Consider the following 23,241-nt stretch of genomic DNA (forward strand, 5'->3'; position numbering starts at 1 on the left):
GAATCTTCTGCTTTGGCAGGAGGTGAATACAGATGTGTAATAAAGGAGTATTTTATAAGAAGAGAACTCAAAGACTAGTAATGGGGAATATGTTAAGTTGGAAAGGTTTTGAATTGGAAATTGGCAATTTTGAAATTTAGTTCATTCCTGACCACTTAGAATGCTTGCACATTTGGAATCATTTGCCTCTTTTCTGATCTGAAAACACACTAACATTCTATAACATCTGTGATTTTCTTAAAGATGCTCAGAGAAGAAAAGGGAAAAGCCAAGCAGTGGCAAAGAAATGGTAAAAGACTGATGGAGATTGGGTGCACAAAATGGAGTGGTGAACGAAAGGACGAAAGAGGGTGTATATGAATTAAGAAAGGCTTCTCTGGTGAAAGGGAAAGTTGCTCAGTTGTCTCCAACTCTTTGTGACCCCATGGACTCTTCAGTCCATGCAGTTCTCCAGGCAAGAATACTGGAATGGGTAGCCTTTCTCCTCTCCAGGGGATCTTCCCAACCCATAGATCGAGCCCAGGTCTCCCACATTGTAGGCAGATTCTTTACCAGCTGAGCCACAAGGGAAGCCCAAGAATACTGGAGTGGGTAGCCTATCCCTTCTCCAGTGGATCTTCCCAACCCAGGAATCAAACCAGAGTCTCCTGCATTGCAGGCAGATTCTTTACCAACTGAACTACCAGGGAAGCCCCATCAGTAAAGAATCCATCTGCTGATATAGGAGACAAAAGTTCCATCCCTGGGTCGGGAATATCCCCGAGAGTAGGAAATGGCAACCCTCTCCAGTATTCTTGTCTAGGAAAATCCCATGGACAGAGGAGCCTGGCAGGCTAAGTCCGTGGGATTGCAGAGTCAGATGCAGGAACTTCTCCAGTGGTCCAGTAGTTAAGACTCTGTCTTCCAATGCAAACAATCAGACACAACTTAGTGACTAAGCAACAACAACAATGAATTAAGGAAAATAGTCACAATACTGTATATATCACCATTTCCTTTGCTTTCAGAGTATAGTACAGGCATACCTCAGAGATACTGTGATTTTGGTTCCCGATTACCACAGTAAAGTGAATATCCCAATAAAGCAAGAAGTTTTCGGTTTGCCAGTGCATATATTTACACTATGCTGTTGTCTCTTAAGTGTGCAATAGCATTATGTCTAAAAAAACAATACAGTTACCTTAATTTAAAATACTTTATTGCTAAAAAATGCTAAGGATCCTCTGACAGCACAGGTTGCCACTTTCAATTTGTATAAAATGCAGTATCTTTGAAGTGCAATGAAATGAGGTATGCTTGTATTTATTATTATAAATATCCACCTCCTTTCAGATCTCAGTCAAAAAATTTGGAAATTTTCATCATTGCTTTACTTAATTATCCTTCCTTGTAGCCCCCCCCCCCTTTTTTTCCCTGCTTTCAAAAGCAGTGCCTCTGCTGCCAGTGGAGCCTTCTCCATGCCAAGAGAGTGTTAGTTGTGGAGATACTGCTGATAATAGCTAGTATTATTAAGCTGGTCTGCACTAGCTTCTTTGCTGACTGCATTAAGTATATTAGTTCTTTGATCCTTATATAAGCATATCCCTACATATAAACCTATATGTTGTACCCATTTTATGCTGGAGGCTCAGAGATGATCAACAGCTTGCTTTAGGATCACACAGCTAGGAAGTGGTGAAACTAGGATTCAAACTTAGGTCTACTAATTCAGAGCCCAAGCACTTAACCATTGTACTATATATACCTGGCTCTGTCACTCTAATACAAAGGTGATGTGTGCCTTTTGTTGCTATTGAGCTGGATGTTTTACTTTGGTAGCCCCCTAAGAAATTTTGAATAACCTAAAATACTGAATATAAGAGAGTTCAGCAACAGCCTGTCATACCAATCTGATGAGGTCTTTCAGAATGAAAGAACTCTCAGATGCCTCACCCCTGCCTCACCCTGGGCTGTGTGAAGAGGGTTGGACCCAAAAGAAGATAAGATAATACCCTGGGAAGCAAGGTACATTCTCAGGTGCCATCTTGCCTCATGAAGAGTTTCATGAACCAAAGATTGAGATCAAAGAGCCCAACCCTGAAACAGTGTCATCATTACCTGTTGGTAAGTGTACAAGCTTGGATTAGTAGCAGAGTTAGGATTAAAACCTGGGTTTCCTTATTTCTCAGAGAAGGCAATGGCACCCCACTCCAGTACCCTTGCCTGGAAAATCCCATGGGCGGAGGAACCTGGTAGGCTGCCGTTCATGGGGTCGCGAAGAGTCAGACACGACTGAGCAACTTCACTTTCACTTTCCACTTTCACGCATTGGAGAAGGAAATGGCAACCCACTCCAGTGTTCTTGCCTGAGAATCCCAGGGTTGGGGGAGCCTGGTGGGCTGCCGTCTATGGGGTCGCACAGAGTCGGACACGACTGAAGTGACTTAGCTTAGCAGTTATTTCTGGCACCATGTTCATGATGTCTAATTCATAAGGACTGTGGAAAGGTGTGGAAAATCTTCAGTACCAGCATTCTTTTACATATTTGGAAAAAGAATACTATGCAGTAAAGTGAACTGTGGATTTTTAAAAGGCTTTATTTGATTGAACTCTCTTATTTAAGTAGGTTGCTTCAACTCTAATGAAGACAGTGAAAGAGGATGATTTACTAGAAAGGTGGAAAAGTTATATGTTCAGGATGAAATCTTTCTTTCCTGTAGAAATGCAAGTGTTTATACTAAAGTCTTGGGGAGGAAGGTTGCAGAGAGAATTAATACGCTGCTTATGAGATGGAAGTAAATAGCTATTGACTGAAAATTTTACTCACTTACTTACCTTAGTTAATTTGTAGAGTTTTACCCTCCAGTGAAGAGCTATCCTTGTTTTATAAACACTGAACTTGATATGCAGTAAGAGATGTTGACCATTATGGGGATTCAGACTTTCCAGATGATTGTACTAGAAACAGTGTTTTATTTTTCACAAGTGGATGACTAAGTCATCAGTTCATTCATTTTCTCTCATGTTTATAAATTATCCTAATTTTTTGAATCAGTTTGACATGGGCAGATACTTAATTTAAATGGTTTTTATTTCCTTTTGATAGCATTAGAGTGCTCATTCATGCATTTGGAAAATATTTATGGAACCCATACTATATATGACACTGTCCTGTTCATTGGGAGTTTAACAATGAACAAAATAACAAAAATCCCTGCTTTCAGCATGAGAAAGCAAACAAGGAACTTATTAATATATAAAATAAATAATCTATCAGAAAGTGATAAGGTTTGTGAAGAAAAATAAAGTAGGGAAAGGAAGCAAGGAGTGCTTAGGAGGAAAGATTTCAGGTTTAAAATCTTCCTGCCATATTTTATTGCTTTTAATCTTACATATAATCTCAAATTTTCCCATTTCCACACAGAGCATCAAGAATTACATTTTTAGCTGAGTTGTAGTCTGAAAACATTACGTTTTCACCTAGATTGTAGTCTGACTGAAAGAGAATAGATCTCAGAATCGGTTACAGGGTAAAGGGATTTATAACCATGACTATGCAAATGATTGATCAACTGTTAGAAACTCATATGCTACTTACAAAACAAAAACAAATAAGCAGTCTTTAGTATTTCAGCAAATGTACTCTTCTTTGGTAAGATTATACTTAATAAATGAGGTTTAATAATGTAAAGAAAAATGATTTAACAAGATGAGGAATGTGTGGACTTCATAGTAACTTTTTAAGCAGATGCCCATTTCCCTGTTTGGAAAATAAAATTAAACTGGGCATTTTTGTCTCAAAGAATGAGATGCTAGTTATATCCTGAAAGTTAATATTTATCCTTGTCTTTTGTGCTTTTCCATTTTGCCTACCAGGAGAAATGTTCAGCCATGTGTATTTTGCTCCTTCCTTTATTCATTATATAAGTTCATTAGCTGGTGTTTATAATCCACCTCATATTTTTACTATTTGTTTAGTAATCCTAATTTTTTAATCTGAGCAAATTTTAGTATCATACATGACAGGGTTTGTTGTTTTCTTTTTTGGCTACAGGGCTGTTTCCAAGGCTTCTAAGTCTTTATATATTGTGTTACTTATATTTTACCCTTCCTCTTTATTTACTACATAAATTCATCAGCTAGTATTTATATTTTGCTTCCGAGTTCTTAAAAAAAATTTCATGACACTTGTTGAAGAGTCCTTTATTTAAAGTATAGAGACCACTGCAGTGGAGTCTTGCAGTGGAGAGGGAGATTAGAGGCTTCTCTGAATATTACATGGACACATGGGAATTTATCACCAAGGAGCAGAGTGGAGATCAGTGAGTAGGAAGTTACCAAGAGGGAACATCAGGGATAAAGGGGGATTCTGAGTCAGCTGACCTAATAGGATTCTTGCTGAAGACAGACCTGAGTGATTAGACATCACCTGGGGGATGGTGGAGAATTCAGAACTTGATCGGATGTCCAGAATGATCATATAATGAGAGGGAAAATGGTTTATGCTAAGCTGACTTAGCAAGTTTCTTACTAAAACTGAATTTTACAAAGAAATCCATAGATAGGCTTAGGAGAAGTTCCAGGGGTCTGATTAAAGTTTGATGAAGCAGAGAATCTTTTTCAGTGTCTTGATAGGATTTTTTTTTCTGAATCTTCCTTTTCAATATCCTTTTTACAGTCTTATACAGTCTTACGTTGATCTTTTGCTTTAGGGACATTTCCAAGGATTCTACTTCAAAGATCTGTCACTAGCTCTTTGCATTTTTTTCTCAGTATAAACCTATTCTTTAAAAAAAAAACACAAAAACTATTTTAAGAGGGGCTACTTTACTTTGCAACCATTTTTATCATAATTATTCAGTGTTCCTCTAAATAGCAGACTGAAATGAGATGATTCATCAGTTTGAAACCAAAGGCATGCATAAATTATTTAAAGAGCAACAAAAGAAGCAGCACTCTGATTTTAAGCTTTTTGTAAATTGGATACTATATTAATAATACATTTTAAATCATCAGTTGTCGGTCATGCAGTGTGACTTGCTGGATGGTAAAAGTATAAATTCACTTCTTGTGTATAGCTCTGTGCTCTCAGGGATATATCAAGAGTAAATAGTTCTAGAATAGGGCAATGAATGCAGTCATGGGCATGATAAACCAAGAGCTGAGAAATCTTTTAAAATACTTTGATATTCCAAAAAAAAAAGAAAAAATAAATAAATAAATAAAATACTTTGATATATGAAGAAAACATAGAACACTATTTGACATAAATTGTAGCAGTATTTTTTTGGATCTGTCTCCTGAAGGAAATAAAACAAAAATAAATAAATGAGACCTAATTAGACTTAAAATTTTTGCATAGCAAAGGGAGCCATCAAGAAAACCAAAAGACAGCCTACTGAATGGGAGAAAATATTTGCAAATGATATGACTGATAAGGGATTAATATCCAGCATAAATAAATGGCTCATCCAACTCAACATCAAAAAAAAAAAAAAAAAACCCAATTAAATATGAGCAGAAAGTCTGGATAGAAATTTTTGCAAAGAAGACACACAAATGGCCAACAGGCACAGAAAAAGATGCTCAACATCATTAATCATCAAAGAAGTGTAAGTTAAAACCACAGTGAAATAACACCTCATACGTATGTCACTTGGTCATGTCCAACTCTTGTGACCCTATGGACTGCAGCCCACCAGGCTTCTCTGTTCATGGGGATTCTGCAGGCAAGAATACTGGAGTGGGTTGCCATGCCTCCCTCCAGGGGTTCCTCCCAACCCAGGTCTCCTGAACTACAGGCGGATTCTTTACCATCTGAGCCAGCAGGGAAGCCCAAGAATACTGGAGTAGGTAGCCTATCCCTTCTCCAAGGTATCTTCCCGACACAGGAATCGAACCAGGATCTCCTGCCGGGGTCTCCTGCATTGCAGGTGGACTTCATGAGCTGAGCTACCAGGGAAGCCCCAAATATCACCTCACACTCGTCAAAATGGCTGTCATCAAAAAGACCACAAATAACAAATGTTGGTGAGTAAATGGAGAAAAGAGAACCCTTGTACACTGTTGGTGGGAATGTAAATCAGGGAGGTCACTATGGAAAACAGTATGGGTGTTTCTCTAAAAACTAAAAGCTATTTTATAGTTCTATTGCCATATTTTATAGTAGTTCTATTTCTGGGTATTTATCTGGAAAAAAAAAAACAAAAAAACAGAAAAGGCTAATTGGAAAAGATACATACACCCCAGTGTTCATAGAAACATTATTTATAATTGCCAAGATATGGAAGCACCCTCAATGTCCTTCAATAGATGAATGGATAGAGAAGATGCAGTATCTGTACGTATACACAATGGAGTAATACTCACCCATAAAAAAAGAATAAAATTTTGCCATCTGCAACAACACAGATGAACTTGAAATCAGTACAAGAAATAAGTCAGAGAAAGACAAATACTGTATGGTATTACTTATATGTGAAATCTAAAAAGTAAGACAAATTAGTGAACATAAAACAGAAACAGATTCACAGATACAGAGAACAAACTAGTGATTATCAGTGGGGAGAGGGAAGGGGAGGAAGAGACAAGAAAGGGGTAGGAGATTAAGAAGTACAAACTACTATCTATGAAATAAATATACTACAAGAATATAGAAGAATGTAGGGAAAACCACTCGGCCATTCAGGTATGACCAAAATAAAATCCCTTATAATTATACAGTGGAAATGACAAATAGATTGAAGGGATTAGATCTAATAGAGTGCCTGAAGACCTATGGACAGAAATTCGTTACATCGTATAGGAGGCAGTGAACAAAACCACCCCCAAGAAAAAGAAATGCAAAAAGGCAAAGTGGTTGTCTGAGGAGGCCTTACGAATAGCTGAGAAAAGAAGAGAAGCAAAAGGCAAATGAGAAAAGAAAAGATATACCCATCTGAATGCAGAGTTCCAGAGAATAGCAGGGAGAGGTAAGAAAGCCTTTTTAAGTGAACAATGCAAAGAAATAGAGGGAAACAATAGTGGGAAAGACTAGGGATCTCTTCAAGAAAATTAGAGATACCAAGAGAACATTTCATGTAAAGATAGGCACAATAAAGGACAGAAATGGTATGGACCTAACAGAAGATACTAAGAAGAGATGTCAAGAATACACAGAAGAACTGTACAAAAAAGATCTTCTTGACCCAGATAACCATGATGGTGTGATCAGTCACATAGAGCCAGACATCCTGGAATGTGAAGTCAAGTGGGCCTTAGGAAGTATCACTATGAACAAAGTTAGTGAAGGTAATGGAATTTCACCTGAGCTATTTCAAATCCTAAAAGACGGTCCTGTGAAAGTGCTACACTCAGTATGCCAGCAAATTGGAAAACAGCAGTGGCCACAGGACTGGAAAAGGTCAGTTTTCATTTCAGTCCCAATGAAAACTGCCAGAAGGGCAATGCCAAAGAACATTAAAATTACTGCACAGTTGTACTCAAAATTGTACCGCACAATTGAATTCAAAATTATACCGCACAGTTTTACATGCTTGCAAAATAATACTAAAAGTCCTTCAAGCTAGGCTTCAACAGTATGTGAACTTCCAGATGTACAAGCTGGGTTTACAAAAGGTAGAAGAACCAGAGATCATATTGCCAACATCCATTAAATCATAGAAAAGGCTAGAGAATTTCAGAAAAATATATGCTTCATTTTCTACACTAAAGCCTTTGACTGTGTAGATCAGAACAAACTGTGGAAAATTCTTCAAGAAATGAGAATACCAGACCACCTTCAATGGACTGGTCCAAATAGTACGTCAAGGCTATATATTGTCACCAGGCTTATTTAACTCATATGCAGAGTACATCATGTGAAATGCCTGACTGGATGAAGCACAAGCTGGAATCAAGACTTCCAGGAGAAATATCAATAACCTCATATATGCAGATAACACCACCCTTATGGCAGAAAGCGAAGAGGAACTAAAGAGCCTCTTAATGAAGGTGAAAGAGAGTAAAAAAGCTGGCTTAAAACTCAGCGTTCAAAAAAACAAAAAGATCATGGCATCCAGTTCCATCACTTCATGGCAAATAGATGGGGAAACAATGGAAACAGTGACAGATTTTATTTTCTTAGACTCCAAAATCACTGCAGGTGGTAACTGCAGCCATGAAATTAAAGGATACTTGCTCCTTGAAAGAAAAGCAGTGACAAACCTAGACAGTATTTTAAGAAGCAGAGATATTACTTTGCCTACAAAGGTCTGTATATTTAATGCTATGGTTTTTCCAGTAGTCATGTATGGATGTAAGAGTTGGACAATAAAAAAGGTTGAGTGCTGAAGAATTGATGCCTTCAAATTGTGGAAAAACCTCTTGAGAGTCCCTTGGACAGCAGGGAGATCAAACCAGTCCATCCTAAAGGAAATCAACCCTGAATATTCATTGGAAGGACTGATGCTAAAGCTGACGGTCCAGTACTCTGGCTACCTCATGCAAAGAGCTGATTCATTGGAGAAGACCCTGATGCTGGGAAAGATTGAAGGTAGGAGGAGAAGGGGACAACAGAAGACAAGATGGTTGGATGCAGCACCGACTAAATGACATGAGTTTGAGCAAGCTCCAGGAGATAGAGAAGGACAGGGAATCCTGGAGGGCTACAGTCCATGGAGTTGCAAAGAGTCTGGCACTACTGAGCTACTGAACAACAAAAACAACAAAGATATATCGTACAGCACAAGAAATGCAGCCAATACTTTATAATAACTATAAATGAGATATAACTTAAAAAAACTGTGAATACTTTGTTGTATACTGAAACTTACATTGTATATCAGCTATACTTCAATTAAAAATTAATTGAAAATAAAAGGAAAACCACTTATAATGCCATCACCATGAAATGTTAACTTTTGGTATTATGTCTTTCCATTGCACGGATCCTGATATGTGTGCATGTCCATACTTATTTTGTTAATTAGAAAATTTCTTACATGTATCCAGCTTTTTCATTCACTATTGTATCATGACCACTGTCCCATATTATTGATATTCCTGAAAGTGAAAGTCTTAGTCACTCAGTCGTGTCCAACTCTTTGCGACCCCATGGACAGTAGCCCACCAGGCTCCTCTGTCAGTGGCATTTTCCGGCCAAGAATACCAGAGTGGGTAGCCATTCCCTTCTCCAGGGGATCTTCCCTACCCAGGAATCAAACCCAGGTCTCCTGCATTGGAGGCAGATTCTTCACCATGTGAGCCACCCTGGAAGCCCCATTGATATTTCTGGTAACTTAATTTTTTAAATGACTATATGGTCTTTCATTATATCACCCCCTACTGTTGAACATTTAGGTTGCATTGAGCCATGAAATTAAGACGCTGGCTCCTTGGAAGAAAAGCTTTGACCAAGTTAGACAGTATATTAAAAAGCAGAGACTTTGCCGACAAAGACCTCGTCTAGTCAATGCTGTGGTTTTTCCAGTAGTCATGTATAGATGTGAGAGTTGGACTATAAAGAAAGCTGAACACCGAAGAATTGATGCTTTTGAACTGTGGTGTTAGAGAGGACTCTTCAGAGTGTCTTGGACTGCAAGGAGATCCAACCAGTCAATCCTAAAGGAAATCAGGCCTGAATATTCATTGGAAGGGCTGATGCTGAAGCCGAAACTCCAATAGTTTGCCCACCTGATGAAAACAAAGAACTGACTCATTAGAAAAGACCCTGAACCTGAGAAAGATTGAAGGCAGGAGGAGAAGGGGACGACAGAGGATGAGATGGTTGGATGACATCACTGACTCGATGAACATGAGTTTGAGCAATGTCCAGGTGTTGATGGACAGGGAATCCTGGTGTGCTGTAGCCCATGGGGTCGCAAAGAGTTGTACACAACTGAGCAACTGAACTGAACTGAGCATGTTTACTTGATTCTGAGTAACTGTTGATTGTAAGATCTGCTATTAATTCAAAAGCTTTTTGGAAAAATTATACTTTAAACTTGTATATGACATAAAAGGTTCATCCTAGTTTCAGAAACATTTAAAAGCCAAAATGTGAGTCTTGTGTGTGTAGTCACTCAGTCATGTCCAACTCTTTGCTGCGTTTTGGACCGTAGCCTGCCAGGCTCCTTTGTCCATGGGATTCTCCAGGCAAGAATATTGGAGTGGGTTGCCATTCCTTTCTCCAGGGTATCTTCCCAACCCAGGAATTAAACCCTCATCGCCTGTGTTTCCTGCATTACAGGCAGATTCTTTATCCACTGAGCCATTGGGGAAGCCCCAAGTGTGAGTGACTAACTCATTCAAAATGTGAGTCTTAGAATAAAGGAAACTTAGAATTCATTATTGCACGTATGCTGTGATGAACATCTGTAAACCTGAATATTAGACTGTCTCTGATTACATTTATTTAGGGTGTATTTATAGAAAGAATAGGTGATGTAGTTGACTCTGCAGATAAATGGCTTACAGACACCCTTGAAGCATTTATAGCAGAGAGGATTGTATAGAAAATAAACTTAAGTTATTATAAAACACTGTGATAAATACTGTAATTGGAGAGTATGAGAGGGATAGCTAATTTAAATTTGGAGGAATTATAGAACACTTTCTATGTAGCACCTAAAGCTGTCTGAGAGATGAATAGAAGTTAGAAGAAAACTTCATCTTCCAAGGCTCAAATGTGAGAGATCTTACCCCATTGGGATCACTGAGGTATTTGAAGACAGCTGGAGGTTTAAGGTAGAGAGAAGGATCAGCAGAAACTGTAAGTAAGCTAAAAATTGAATTACAGCCATTGGATTGGCAGTTAGGGCTATAAATGGCTTCATCAAGATCAATTTCAGGGAAAGAAGCTGATTTGAGATGAACAAAAGATCCAAAGATAATTAAGCAGAGGCCTTACATGTAAACTTTTCTTAAGAATGTTTACGTGAAAGAGCAAAGAAACAGATTGAAATGTAGTGTCAGAGAGACCAGCATACTTGTAAGCTGAAGGGCAATACTCATTTGAGAGAAAAAAAATTGGAGATATGGCACACGAGATTTCTAATAGAGAAAATTGGAGTAGGCAAGAGAGGACTGGTCAGGGATCCTGGTGGAAGAAAATTTTGAGCTGTGGCCAATATATATTACACTTTGGAATTAGAAGAAAGATGAGTGGGGGGTGGGTCTGTATGTGTGTATCAGTCAAGTAGAGAGTAGCAGGAGGGAGGCAAGGCTAGGTCATCAAGTTGAGTAGAGGCACTTGAGGATAAAGGGAAAGGTTTGGTAACAGTCTTGAAGAGAAATGGGAGAACTTGATAAAGGGCAGCAGGTTCAGTGATTCTTGGTAGTCATGAGGGAAATCAAGAACTAATCTATTAATACATGGATATGATAAAGGAAAGTGCTACAGTGGTCTCTATCCAGGCTTGGGGCTCTGTTGGGCAGGTAGGTGGAAAGGAGAGAATCATTACAGACACTGTACATTTTTTAACCTCAGTTTGAAAGCAGCATTGATTTTGGTGAGGGTTGCACCTCTCTAGGAATATGCTAAAAACCACTGAATTGGATACTTTAAATGAAAAGAATTATATGATATCTCCTGGAGAAGGAAATGGCAATACTTCTGTATTCTTGCTTTGAAAAATTTCCATTGTCAGGGGAGCCTGGCGGGCTATAGTCCATGGGGTTGCAAAGAGCTGGCCATGACTGAGCAACTGAGCCAGTATCTGGTATCTAAATTACATCTCAATAAAGCTGGTATATACTTGTTTAAAAAGAATCTATTGAAAAATAAGTATTGCTGGTCTTTAGTTTTCAACCGTACATCCTTTCTATTTTAAAGACATGTGAGATCACATTTTATTTTTTCGTTTGATTGTTTGTTTTAACCTACCCCCTTCTATTCTTTCAGTCGCTGGGTGAGTCGGAGTGCCACTGCACAGCGCAGGAAAGACCGCCTTCGCCAGCATTCCGACCACGTTGGGCTGGACAACGACTTGAGGGAGGTATGTGTGTTGCCTTCCTGGGATGCCTTGATGCGGGAACTGTAAGCTAGGCTTACTTAGTCCAGCAGGTATCATTGCGTAGGTTCTCTTGCATTCTTCTAAAAAAAAAATAATTGTTCAATTTATGTTTTAAAATAGTAATTCTCTTATACTGACTGACATAGCTGAAACACCTTTTTTTTTTTCCATTTTGTAATTTTTATACATCTAAAATAAGGCTGTAAAACAAGTCTCCCTCTGGACCACATCAAGAAAAGGCTGAGCTTAAGATAAAGTTTTGGTCAGTGTATCTCCTGCAGGGGGAAAAAAGTATAAGAAGCATAGACTTTCTAAGTTTCAAGCATAATTTAAACTTAGTAAATATATATTTGCCTGTGATTTGTTCTTGGCTTGTTGACACCATTTTTAGGAGTGTTTTAAAATTACTTTAAATTAATATCCTTATGCTTTATTTGTACTATTTGAAAATAAAACTAATTATACATTTGAATAATGATAGGTAATTTTTTTTTCTCTCTATTTTTTCTTGTGATCAAAAAAATGCAGTCAATTATCTGTTAACTCTTTTCTAAACTCAAATGGGTTAAAAAAAAAGCAGAAAACATCATTCTGAATATATATATTTCTTTTTGTTGATTTGTTCATACGTACATGGTTTTAAACATTTTCTTAAGAACTGAAGCATAGCCTGTCTACTGCTTTTCGTTGTGCTACTGTATTTCTCTCCTTTCCCTTCTGCTGTGACTTTATCATATGCATGCTTGTTTTGCTTGTCTCTTTCTCCCATCCTTTTCTTTTTTGCTTTTCTGTCATATACACTTCTCCATCCTCATAGCCTTCCGGGGAACTTGTGGTCTGTCAGAACTCCATGGCATTCTGGGAGTGGGATCAGGGTCCACCTCCTCCTGCACGACTTCCTAAAAAATCCTTCTCTGAGTGCTGCCTGGTATGTTCTTTGCCTGAAAGTCCTTTGCAGATGTTCCTGAATCTTGTCTGTGGTGTTCCTTGAATCATCCACATGTGTGAGTGCACATACTAGAGGCTTCACATCACCTTGTGACGTGAAATCTTAGCTCTCCACTTCCTTTTGTGACTTGTACCTCTTTGTGGTGGTGTGTGCGCTAACAAGAGTATTCTCTACATTTGGCAGAGAAAACTGATTATTTGAATCCCAAATCAGTGGTATTTTTGAGGGAAAAGAAGGGGACTAGATTTAGCACATTGTTTTTCTTCCAAAAAGGGGAAATATTTAAGTATTCAAATTTTCTTTTACTTAAGCATTTTGCAAAAGTGCATAAGTGATTCATTTTCAAACAACTTTTCTTTTGCTGAGTTTATCTGTTCCTGGTCTGTATTTTATATGGTCAGAAAATCAGATCACCAATATAGAATCTTACTGCTAAAAGAAACAGTTGAGGTATCTTTGTCCAGCTTGACATGATTTAACTGAATCCAAGTGTTAGTCGATCAGTCATGTCTGACTCTTTGTGGCTCCATGTTCTGTAGCCTGCCAGGCTCCTATGTCCATGAAATTTTTCAGGCAAGAATACTGGATTGGGTAGCCCTTCCTTTCTCCAGGGGATCTTCCTGACTCAGGGTTTGAATCTGGGTTTCCCACATCGCAGGCAGTCTTTACCGTCTGAGCCACCAGGGAAGCAAGTCCAAAAGGCTTTGTCTAAAGTCAAATGGACACACAGAGGCAGGGCTAGGCCCACAGGCCAGGCCTCCTGACTCCAAGCCAATACTCCTCCCAGGAACCCTGCATACTGGGTTGCACTGAACATTACTCACCTGAGGGCCAGAGTTACTTAGGACTTTTGGTTGTATTTTATCCCATTATGACATAGTAAGATAAATTTACTTAACTTTACATTGCTCTGCTCTTCACATTCTCCATGTTGGTTAGAGGGACAGGGTATTATTAGACGAAATCCTGCGCTGAAGAGCAATTATTTCAGTGTTGATTGAATAATAGGATATGTTTTTATAGATAGTTCCTACTGTTTTGGGCTTCCCTGATAGCTCAGTTGGTAAGGAATCTTACCAATCTTATAATGCAGGAGACCCCAGTTTGATTCCTGGGTCGGGAAGATCCGCTGGAGAAGGGATAAGCTACCCATTCCAGTATTCTGGCCTGGAGAATTCCATGGACTATTAAGTCACATAAGAGTCACATAAGGGTCACAAAGAGTTGGACACAACTGAGCAACTTTCACTTTATTCACTCACTTTCCTACTATTTTTGGCTTAGAAATGAAGAAGAGCATAGTAGAAATCTCAGAAGAAACCTGGGGTGACTTCACTGTGTAGGAAAATGGACTTTATTATGAAACCACTCCCTATGAAAGATTTCTTCCTTCTCAGTTTTTTATCTTAAAATACACCTTTTCCTCCAGTTACCCCAAAGAAAGCACGTCTGTGTTGTCACTTGTTTATTGTAAGGGCACTGCTTTGTTTTTGCAATATGCAGAAGCAACCTCACTTCTTGGTATGAGAAGGGTTCTTTAGCCACCCCTGTATTCATTCTGCACATGTCCATGGAATGTGGCTTGTTTTGTGGCTTCAACAAAGTGCTCAGAAGGAGAGTTTGCACGTGGCCCTGTGGAATTCATTGTTGGCTAATACTGTATCTGCCTCGTATGTGCTGGCTGATCAGCGAATATGGCCACTCAAAGGACAGTCCCATTCTAGCTTGCTGTCATTTATATTATAAAATAGAACCTAAACTTTAAACAGTGGTTAATTTTTAATCCAATTATTGACTTTTAAAAATCTATTCATATATTTCAGAGAAAAGGAAAAATGCCTGAGGCTTCTTCCTGTCCTCTTGCTTTGTCATGTACTCACTTCTTTCATTGTAGCCAGTGTATTCCTTCCTAAGCCAAGTGTGATACTTCACTGTCCTTGAGAATTGGGTCTTGTAGTGGTTCTCTCTGTATTTGCACAGTCCTAAAGATGGAGAAATTGAGGCCTGGGGAGAAACAGAACCCTTTTAACATTAGTAGTTAACATTTGTTTTTACCAACCATTTATCTCTAAGTTGTAATGTTCCAAATAACATTAGTACTACCTGAAATGATAGGAAATGGAGGTAATTATAGTCTCATATATGATCCCTGTCTTATATCTCAGGTTTATTTTTCTGAAATTCTTCATTTCCTGCTTTTATTTATAGTAACCTTCAGGATGTTTCACACAACTCTGTTACACTTAATTTCCCTGGTGGAGATTGTTGCCTCTCGTTGTCAATTTTCCCTCTTCCTTTTACCCTCTAAAAAGGATTTGAAGCAGGAAGAAATATACACAACTAACCGTGTGCAGAGTCCATTTACTTTTTAAATCCATCCTTAAAATAAGTACACTGGAAAAGAGATTATTTTGTAAATGCTGCCTTTTGTCAGGAGGGTCAGGAAGTAGAAGGTAAATGTCTTTGTTGAATCCCTAATTGGTGAGATTTTTAACAATTGTACTAAATTTAGCAGGTTATTTTTCTTCCAAAGGGAAAATGTGTTAAATGTGCAAAAACTCTCTTTTATTTAAAGAATGCAAAAGATTTTACACATATTTTTCTTATACTATCAAATCTCCCCTTAAGATAGTAAAGATAGATTTCACATATGTGTCTGTGGGAGGATGTGCTGACTTGCAGTCTCTCTCATTCCAATAAACTGCTGGTTTTACTATGTAATTAGAGCAATTATTCTCTAAATACAGACCTAAGACACTTAGACTTCTTGGAGATTCTGCCCTGCAGTCCTGACACCAACATAAGGTATCCGGATGAGCTTTCACAGGTGCCACAGAAAGAAGAAAGATAACAGCTGTCCTGAACTAATTACATGTAGTGCTTCTCTTATTGGAAATTCACTAACCAAAGTTCAAGAGCAGTGGTCTGAGTTTCTGTGGTCCTCTCTGAGCCGTCGATGTCTCCTAAAATAATATGATATTTCTGATTTCTTTTGACCATGGTACAAGGCAAAGTAGGGATGTCGCAAAGTGTCTTGGAAATAAGAGGTCACCTCCTACATTGGGAGTACATGATACTTTTCAGAGTGATCGCCTAGCCTTTGTATGAGGCAGGTGGGCTTGTTTTATGCCCATTTTATGAATAAGCATGTATGCCTGAGGTCATAAAATTTATTGCAGCCATTTTCCAGAGCTGATTTAATTTACTCTTGTGACTTGATTAGAACAAAGGACAGCACTCCCCAAGAGGCTGGAAGCACCTCAAGGCTCTTGATCTGTGGGGAAATAGGTGGAGGAAACCAGTAATCACTGGGTTTCTGGAAAACCATGGGTTTGATATTCATTCAGACACCCCAGTTCTTCCATCCCAGCCATGATCCCAACTAATCACACACTGGGTATTCCCAGTAAAAAGACTGAATGAGTTTTTATTTGCTGTGGCTTCTGTCACTCTCATTTTCACGGGACTAACAGTAGAGGGAGTGTGACTACCCTCTGCCTTTCAGTGTACTAAACCTGAATATATACGGCCTTTTTTTGCATTTTGTTCCTGCACTTATTTTTAAGTTTAAGTAGGTTAGAAGAATATCTGATGTTTATGCATTAAAAATACTCTTTAATTTTTAGAAATACATGCAAGAGGCACGAAGTTTAGGAAAAAACCTGAGGCAACCCAAATTGTCAGACCTCTCTCCTGCGGTGATTGCACAAACCAACTGGAAATTTGTAGAAGGCTTATTAAAAGAATGTAGAATGAAGGTACGTATTACTCACTGGTGCAAGACAGTGCGCATTCATGTTCACTCCATGTGTGAAGCTAAAATGAACTGAGCCAACCCCCACTTGAGCTTTAGCTTCACTAGAAAGACACTTAATACTGGGGCATAAACCTCATGTGCTCTTTATTTACTAAAGTCATGAACCTCTGCAGGTTCTGTCTGTCACCCACAGAATCAATGACATGGGAGCCCTGCTCAGTTTTTCTCACCTTTCAACTGTTGCTGTCTTCCTCTCCAACATGGACAGATATTAAGCCAATCAGAAGTTCTGTCAGGGATGTTGTAAACTTATGTGAAAGGCAGCACATTTTTTGTATGTGTTTGTATGTATCTCTGTGTGAACCTGTGTAGAATCTCATCTGTGCCCATATGTGTGTGCATATACCCATAAGGAAGAAGATCTTAGCTGTGTTGTAGATTTGTGTGTTATATACATGAGTCTCCTCTCAGATATCTGTGTTTATCAGAGGTAGCACTACAAGTTGACAAAACTCAGAACATCATTTTAGGCAATAATTTCATTCATTTATTTGACAGTCATTTCTTGAGTACCTTCTCTGTGTTGAGTAAATGCACTATGTCAGCATCAGCTTGCAATGCTGAATCACACAGACATGGTCCTTGCCTAAAGTAACTAGATTCTCTCTCACTTATATTTTATGAGGACAGTTAAGTCTGCTGTAAGTTACCGTACTTGAAACTGATTTCCTTTCCATTTTCTGGTACATACTCATTCCAGAAAAAAGATGAAAGGGAAAATGAAGAAGGAAAAAAGAGGTCTGCTTCACTTACAAATTAGAGAATTCTGAAACAATTTAGAACTGCCTGTTTGTATTGTGGTTTTTGCCTAAGTGCAATCAAAACTTAAGTGTGAATATCTTTAGTGTGCTAAGATGGAGCATGAGTGGTGGTGGCAGGATGGAGTTTCAGATTCTGTGATATATAGTAGATCTGGTGTAATTGCCCAATGTTATTCAAGTTAGTAATCTGAAAATTGTTGTACATAAGCATTTTCATGAGGATGCTTTAAAATAGCATCAGAATCTCTCTTTAGTGGCTCTCTATTTCTCTGACAGAATAGTTATACATGCTATTATTCATTGGTTGACCACAGAGAGTAAGACACTTTCCCCAAGGTGATTCAAAATCTGCAGTTAGAAATATAGTGAAGGGAACCCAGGTGTTGACTTGATGGCTTTTGGCCTCATTGCTGGAATAACACTTGAGACCACATGTGATATTTTCAGACGAAACGCATGTTGGTGGAGAAGATGGGACACGAAGCAGTGGAACTGGGCCATGGAGAAGCCAACATAACTGGCTTGGAGGAGAACACCCTGATTGCCAGCCTCTGTGACCTGTTGGAAAGGATATGGAGCCACGGCTTGCAAGTCAAGCAGGTAACAGGTTCAAGAAGCCCTGCTGACAGGACCAGTTAGAAGTCCTGTTAAGAAAAGTAACAAAAAGGAAAAAAAACATGAAAATGAAAAGATAAGTCCCTTTGTCACAGGATAATGAGAAATATACCACAGACATTTTAATTCCAGAAAAAGAAAATACAACCCATGATTAGCAAGTAGTTTGGGGCTCCTTTCCTGGTAAACAGGAAAAGATAAAAGAACACATTCACTGCAGGGACTGTATTCACTGTAGATTCCATTAAGTATCTACTTTCATCACAGTCTAAGAAAAAAATCTAAATATTAGTCAGAATTAACAGTTCTTTGCCATTTTAAGTTGTCTGGTAATTCAGGGTGAAAAAGTTAGATGCTTTCTCTGCTTTTGTCCCTCTTATCTCCCTTTCTTTTTTTTTTTTTTTTTTCCTGCTGTGTGCATCTTTCTTTCTTCCTCATCTTTTCTGTTTCTCCTCCTACCCCACTTTTCTTCCCTCATTGCTCCTGCATATATCCAAACATGTTTTGCGTACACAAATACATTCTGTGCTGCTAGAGCCTTTAATTCCACACTGACTAATGTGGCCAGTATAGACAGCCCTAGTTACATACAGTGAAGTACCAACCCAGCTGAAGTTGGAAATTTCCATGCCTGCACTTCTGGCCTTTACTTAGCTGACCTTCCCCAGGCTGCTGCCAGCCTTGTCAGTGAGGCAAAGGACCCTCACTACACATGGAGTGGGATGCTCAGGATGTCACACAGCTAGGAATGGATGAACTTCAGTTTCCCAGCTTCATAATCAGCATTTCAATGTCAATGGTTTGATGAGAAGTTATTTTTTAATGAATTGTTTCTTATAAAATGAAAAATTGTATATGCCTTGTACTTTCAGGGGAAGTCAGCTTTGTGGTCACATTTAATTCAGTTTCAGGACAGAGAAGAGAAACAAGAGCACCTTGCAGAGTCGCCAGGTGAGAATTAATTGGTTTGATTGTTTCTACAGCACTGGCAGCAGTGGACCATGTCAAAAATCAGTCGCTATGGCTTTGTCTTCACCTCTCTCTCTCAAACTGCCACTCACCCTGTCTTGCCAATAGTGGGTAGAGTAGGAGGAGGAATATTACTAACTCTGAGACCTGGGGAAAGTCCCTTGACCTTTTGATCTTCAGCTTCCTCATCCACAGATTGGGGAAATAATATTAGCCATGCCAAGGCTATAATGTTGATCAAATCAGATAACATTTGAAAACCTCTAATAAGGTGTATAGAATCATATAAGTAGTATTCCTACTCTAACCAGTATTAGGGTATGGTGTATACTGATTTTTTCTTGAATAAAAGTTTTATCACATTGTTAATAATCTTTCAGAGGAGAAAACATGTGTGTGTGTGTGTGTGTATATATATATATTTCAAAAATTTCAGAAATCATATTCTTCAATTTATGAGACATCTTATGTTACACTGTCATGATTCATTAGCTCTTTAATTATATAGGATTCATAGATGCTCTACCTATTGTGTATTTTTCATAAAAAGGAGCTTGTTTTTCTTTAAGCAAAATAAACATCTATTTCATAAAAAGTAGAAGTAATAGTAGAGAGTTAGTAGAGATAAAATGTTTTATACTGAATCAGCTATTTGGGAACATTTTCTAAAATTATGAATTAGATATTGAAAAAATATTTTTTAAAGGCTTATTTTAAAAAAAAGAACTCATAAGCCAACCACTAACTTTAGAAATACAGCACTGCAGAGACTTCGCTGTGGTCCAGTGGCTAGGACTCCATGCCCCTAATGCAAGGGCCTGGGTTCAGTCCCTGCTCAGGGAACTGGATCCCACATGCCACAACTACAGATCCCACATGCAGCAACAAGGATTGACAATCTTATGTGCCACGCCAAAGGCCCCGCACAGCCAAAAAAATAAATATTTTTTGAAAAAGAAGGAAAAGAAAGCATTGCATGATTGAAATACAGTATTTCCATTCCGCTCACTGCCTCTAGAGGGCAATACTACTCTAAAAGTGGTGTTTATTATTGGAAACCTACTTTTTCAATGTATCCAATGAGACAGCTAGGAATAGGAACTGGATACTACATTGCCCTGCTGCTGCTGCTAAGTTACTTCAGTCGTGTCCGACTCTGTGCAACCCAATGGACGGCAGCCCACCAGGCTCCCCCGTCCCTGGGATTCTCCAGGCAAGAACACTGGAGTGGGTTGCCATTTCCTTCTCCAATGCATGAAAGTGAAAAGTGAAAGTGAAGTCGCTCAATCGTGTCCGACTCTCAGCGACCCCATGGACTGCAGCCTTCCAGGCTCTTCCGTCCATGGGATTTTCCAGGCAAGAGTACTGGACCACCTCTAAACAGAATGTCAAAGTTTTAATGTCCCATGATGTAACCATATTTATAATGATTAAGATCAAGTTTAAAAGCATTCTCTAGTGTCCATTTGTCCTTTTTCCTACTGAAAAAGTAAAAATGCATTAGCATATCTGAAATTATCTCTAATATTTATCCAAGTTCATAGAAAATTTAGCAGTTCGGACATAAGACCATATTCAAGGTAGTTTACCCTAATTAGAATAAATTCCTAGGAAGAAATAACCATTTGTAGGACGAAATGTTGCAAAACCAAGCTTTGTTAGGCAGGGAGGCATTTGACTTCTACTAAACAGGCATGCGAGAATGTCCATCTGTTAAGAGTAAGCAGCTACCAGGCAACACCAGGAAGTTCATGGCTTTGAATAACCAAATCATGGGTGGTTGAGCTAGAGACCAGAGACTCAGCCATTTGCAGGGTGCTTCAGGCAGTCAGTAATGACACTAGTAAAACTCAAGTCAGGGCTCAGAAATACGGAATGTGTCAAAGCCTCATGCAATCATTGTACTGCACTGCCAAGTGTCAGTGAAGTGCTGGTGATCTAAGAATAAACATAAGCTAAATATTATACTGATCCTAAGTAGGATTAATGTAAGCTGTGTAGCTTTTGAAATCAAATTTACTGTCTGTTCGGAGGGGTGGATTTGATAAATATTGCTCTAACACTTGTGATGATTCAGCCCATGAAGTTAGGACTTAAAAATATGACAGTGTGAAATGTATATAAAAACATCAGTTTAAAAATAAAATTCATTATTGAGAAACAGTATGTTCTAATTATACAAAAATTAGCAGTTCCCTGACTTTAATGATTTTAAATCTGGTGTTTTGTTTTTTTCCAAAAAAATAGTTTGTTTGCCAACTACTTAGCTTCCTAATTAATGGCAGTAAACAGTATGTGTCTTCATATTATGCAAAGATCCTCCAAGTCCTTAGAGATTCACAATGGATTTGAACACAGCTCTTAACTAACATTGAGCCGGGAAGCAGCCCTAAACAAGAATCAGACATTTTAAGGATTGTAGAAGAATGGAAAAAGTCTGTCTTAGCAAGAGGACCATAGCAGGGTAGACTGTCTTAAAATTTTTTGATAGATTTTATTTTTCTAGCAGTTTTAGGTTCATGGCAATATTGAGCAGATGGTTCAGAGATTTCCCCTAAACCCTCTGCCCCGACACGTGCATAACCTCCCTCATTATCCTGCTTCTTCACCAGAGTAGTACCTTTCTTACAGTTGTTGAACCTTTGCCAACACATCAGCACCCTAAGCCCATAGTTAATTTACATTAGGATTCACTCTTGATGTGTCATACGTACTATGGGTTTAACAGATACGTGTTAATGACATGGATCCACCATTATAGTGTAATATAGAGTAGCTTCACTGTCCTAATAATTGTGTGTTCCACCTATTCATCCATCTCTCTCCTCTAACCCCTGGCAACCACTGATCTTTTTAACTGTCTCCATAGTCTGGCCTTACCTAGAATGTCATTTGGTTGACATCATGTGGTATGAGGCCTTTACACATTGGCTTCTTTCACTTAGTAATATGCACTTAAGTTCCCACCATGTCTTTTAAAACTGTCTTAATTTTGACCTCATTAAATTTTGACCAAGTTACTGTACCTAGTAGTTAGAAGTCCTGTTTAGAGAGAGGATCTCAGAATGCAGTTGATTCTAGAAAGAGGACCATTCTTAATATATCACCCAAAAGTTTCTACCTTTAAAAATGTGGACCAGCTTACACATGGGTGTTGTCTCCAAACCTTGCATCCTCAGATAAGTTTCAACTAAACTTTAAATGCACTTTTAAAACAGTTGGCAAGGAGTGCGGAAGAATGCAGAAGGGAATAGAAATAGTAGTTTAAATGCTTATTCTAGACCTGGCCAAGAATTTGGAGTCATTCTTTAAAGGTCTTATCCTCATCAAGTTTCTTTAATTACTTACCTGCCCGTGGGTATATTATGACTCTATAAAACAATACATATAGTCTCTATGCTCTGTGTACTTGCTGTCTATGCGGTAGCATTCTTGCAGGCAGAATACAAAGGACATTTTTGTGGCTGAGTATTAAACCAGTGTTTGTATTGAAGGGGAAAGTAACCTGTTACATTTGAGTATAGCGAATTAAGAAATACTAAGAAGAAGTTCCCTTTTGAACTAGTGGTTAGGATTCCAGACTTTCACTGCTGTGACCCAGGTTCAATCCCTGGTGGGAACTGAGATCCTGCAAGCTGTGCGGTGTAGCCAGGGGGAAAAAAAGAAGAAGAAATACTAATAGAAATATACCTTTGAATAGTTTATAAATTTTTCTTCTGTGTAGAAGAGACTTCATGGAAACTTTCTTAGATTTTAGATCTCTAGATTAAAACTATGGCCTCATTCCTTAATTCCTAATCTGCATTTTTGTTCACAGGCTTCTAAACTTTCCTCCAAAGTTTACTAATAAAATACTGTATTTCCTGCAGTTGCCATTATATAGGACCACAAATGGGATGACGTAAACAACAGACATTTATTGTAGAAGTACTGGGGGGTTTGGACATCTGCATCTTTTTTTGACAGCTAATGCACTGTTATCATCAATCTATCCCATTAGCAGGTTTTTCATAAATCTCTATCTCCAGCCCTAGTTCCTAGACATCCATAGCCCAGCGGGACCTCAAACTCAACTCATCCTGAAACAAACTCATTACCTTAGCACCTCTCCCTCCTGTCCCAATCATACTTTCTTTTTTTTTTTTTTTTTCATACTTT

At 38.5% G+C, this 23,241-nt stretch overlaps 1 protein-coding gene across 2 annotated transcripts in view; it reads left to right on the top strand.

Annotated features, from left to right (window-relative positions):
* Positions 1-23,241, top strand: part of DENND5B (DENN/MADD domain containing 5B) — a 221,470-nt gene that overhangs the window by 161,089 nt on the left and 37,140 nt on the right. For both annotated transcript variants that reach the window (XM_010860600.1, XM_010860601.1), the window contains 4 exons: positions 11,861-11,954; positions 16,548-16,679; positions 17,947-18,099; positions 18,987-19,065. In XM_010860600.1, coding sequence (XP_010858902.1) covers positions 11,861-11,954; positions 16,548-16,679; positions 17,947-18,099; positions 18,987-19,065 — 458 coding nt within the window. The remainder of the gene's footprint in view (positions 1-11,860; positions 11,955-16,547; positions 16,680-17,946; positions 18,100-18,986; positions 19,066-23,241) is intronic.

The sequence above is a fragment of the Bison bison genome, unplaced genomic scaffold (assembly GCF_000754665.1).
Source record: "Bison bison bison isolate TAMUID 2011002044 unplaced genomic scaffold, Bison_UMD1.0 scf7180017864468, whole genome shotgun sequence".
Taxonomy (NCBI): Eukaryota; Metazoa; Chordata; class Mammalia; order Artiodactyla; family Bovidae; genus Bison; species Bison bison.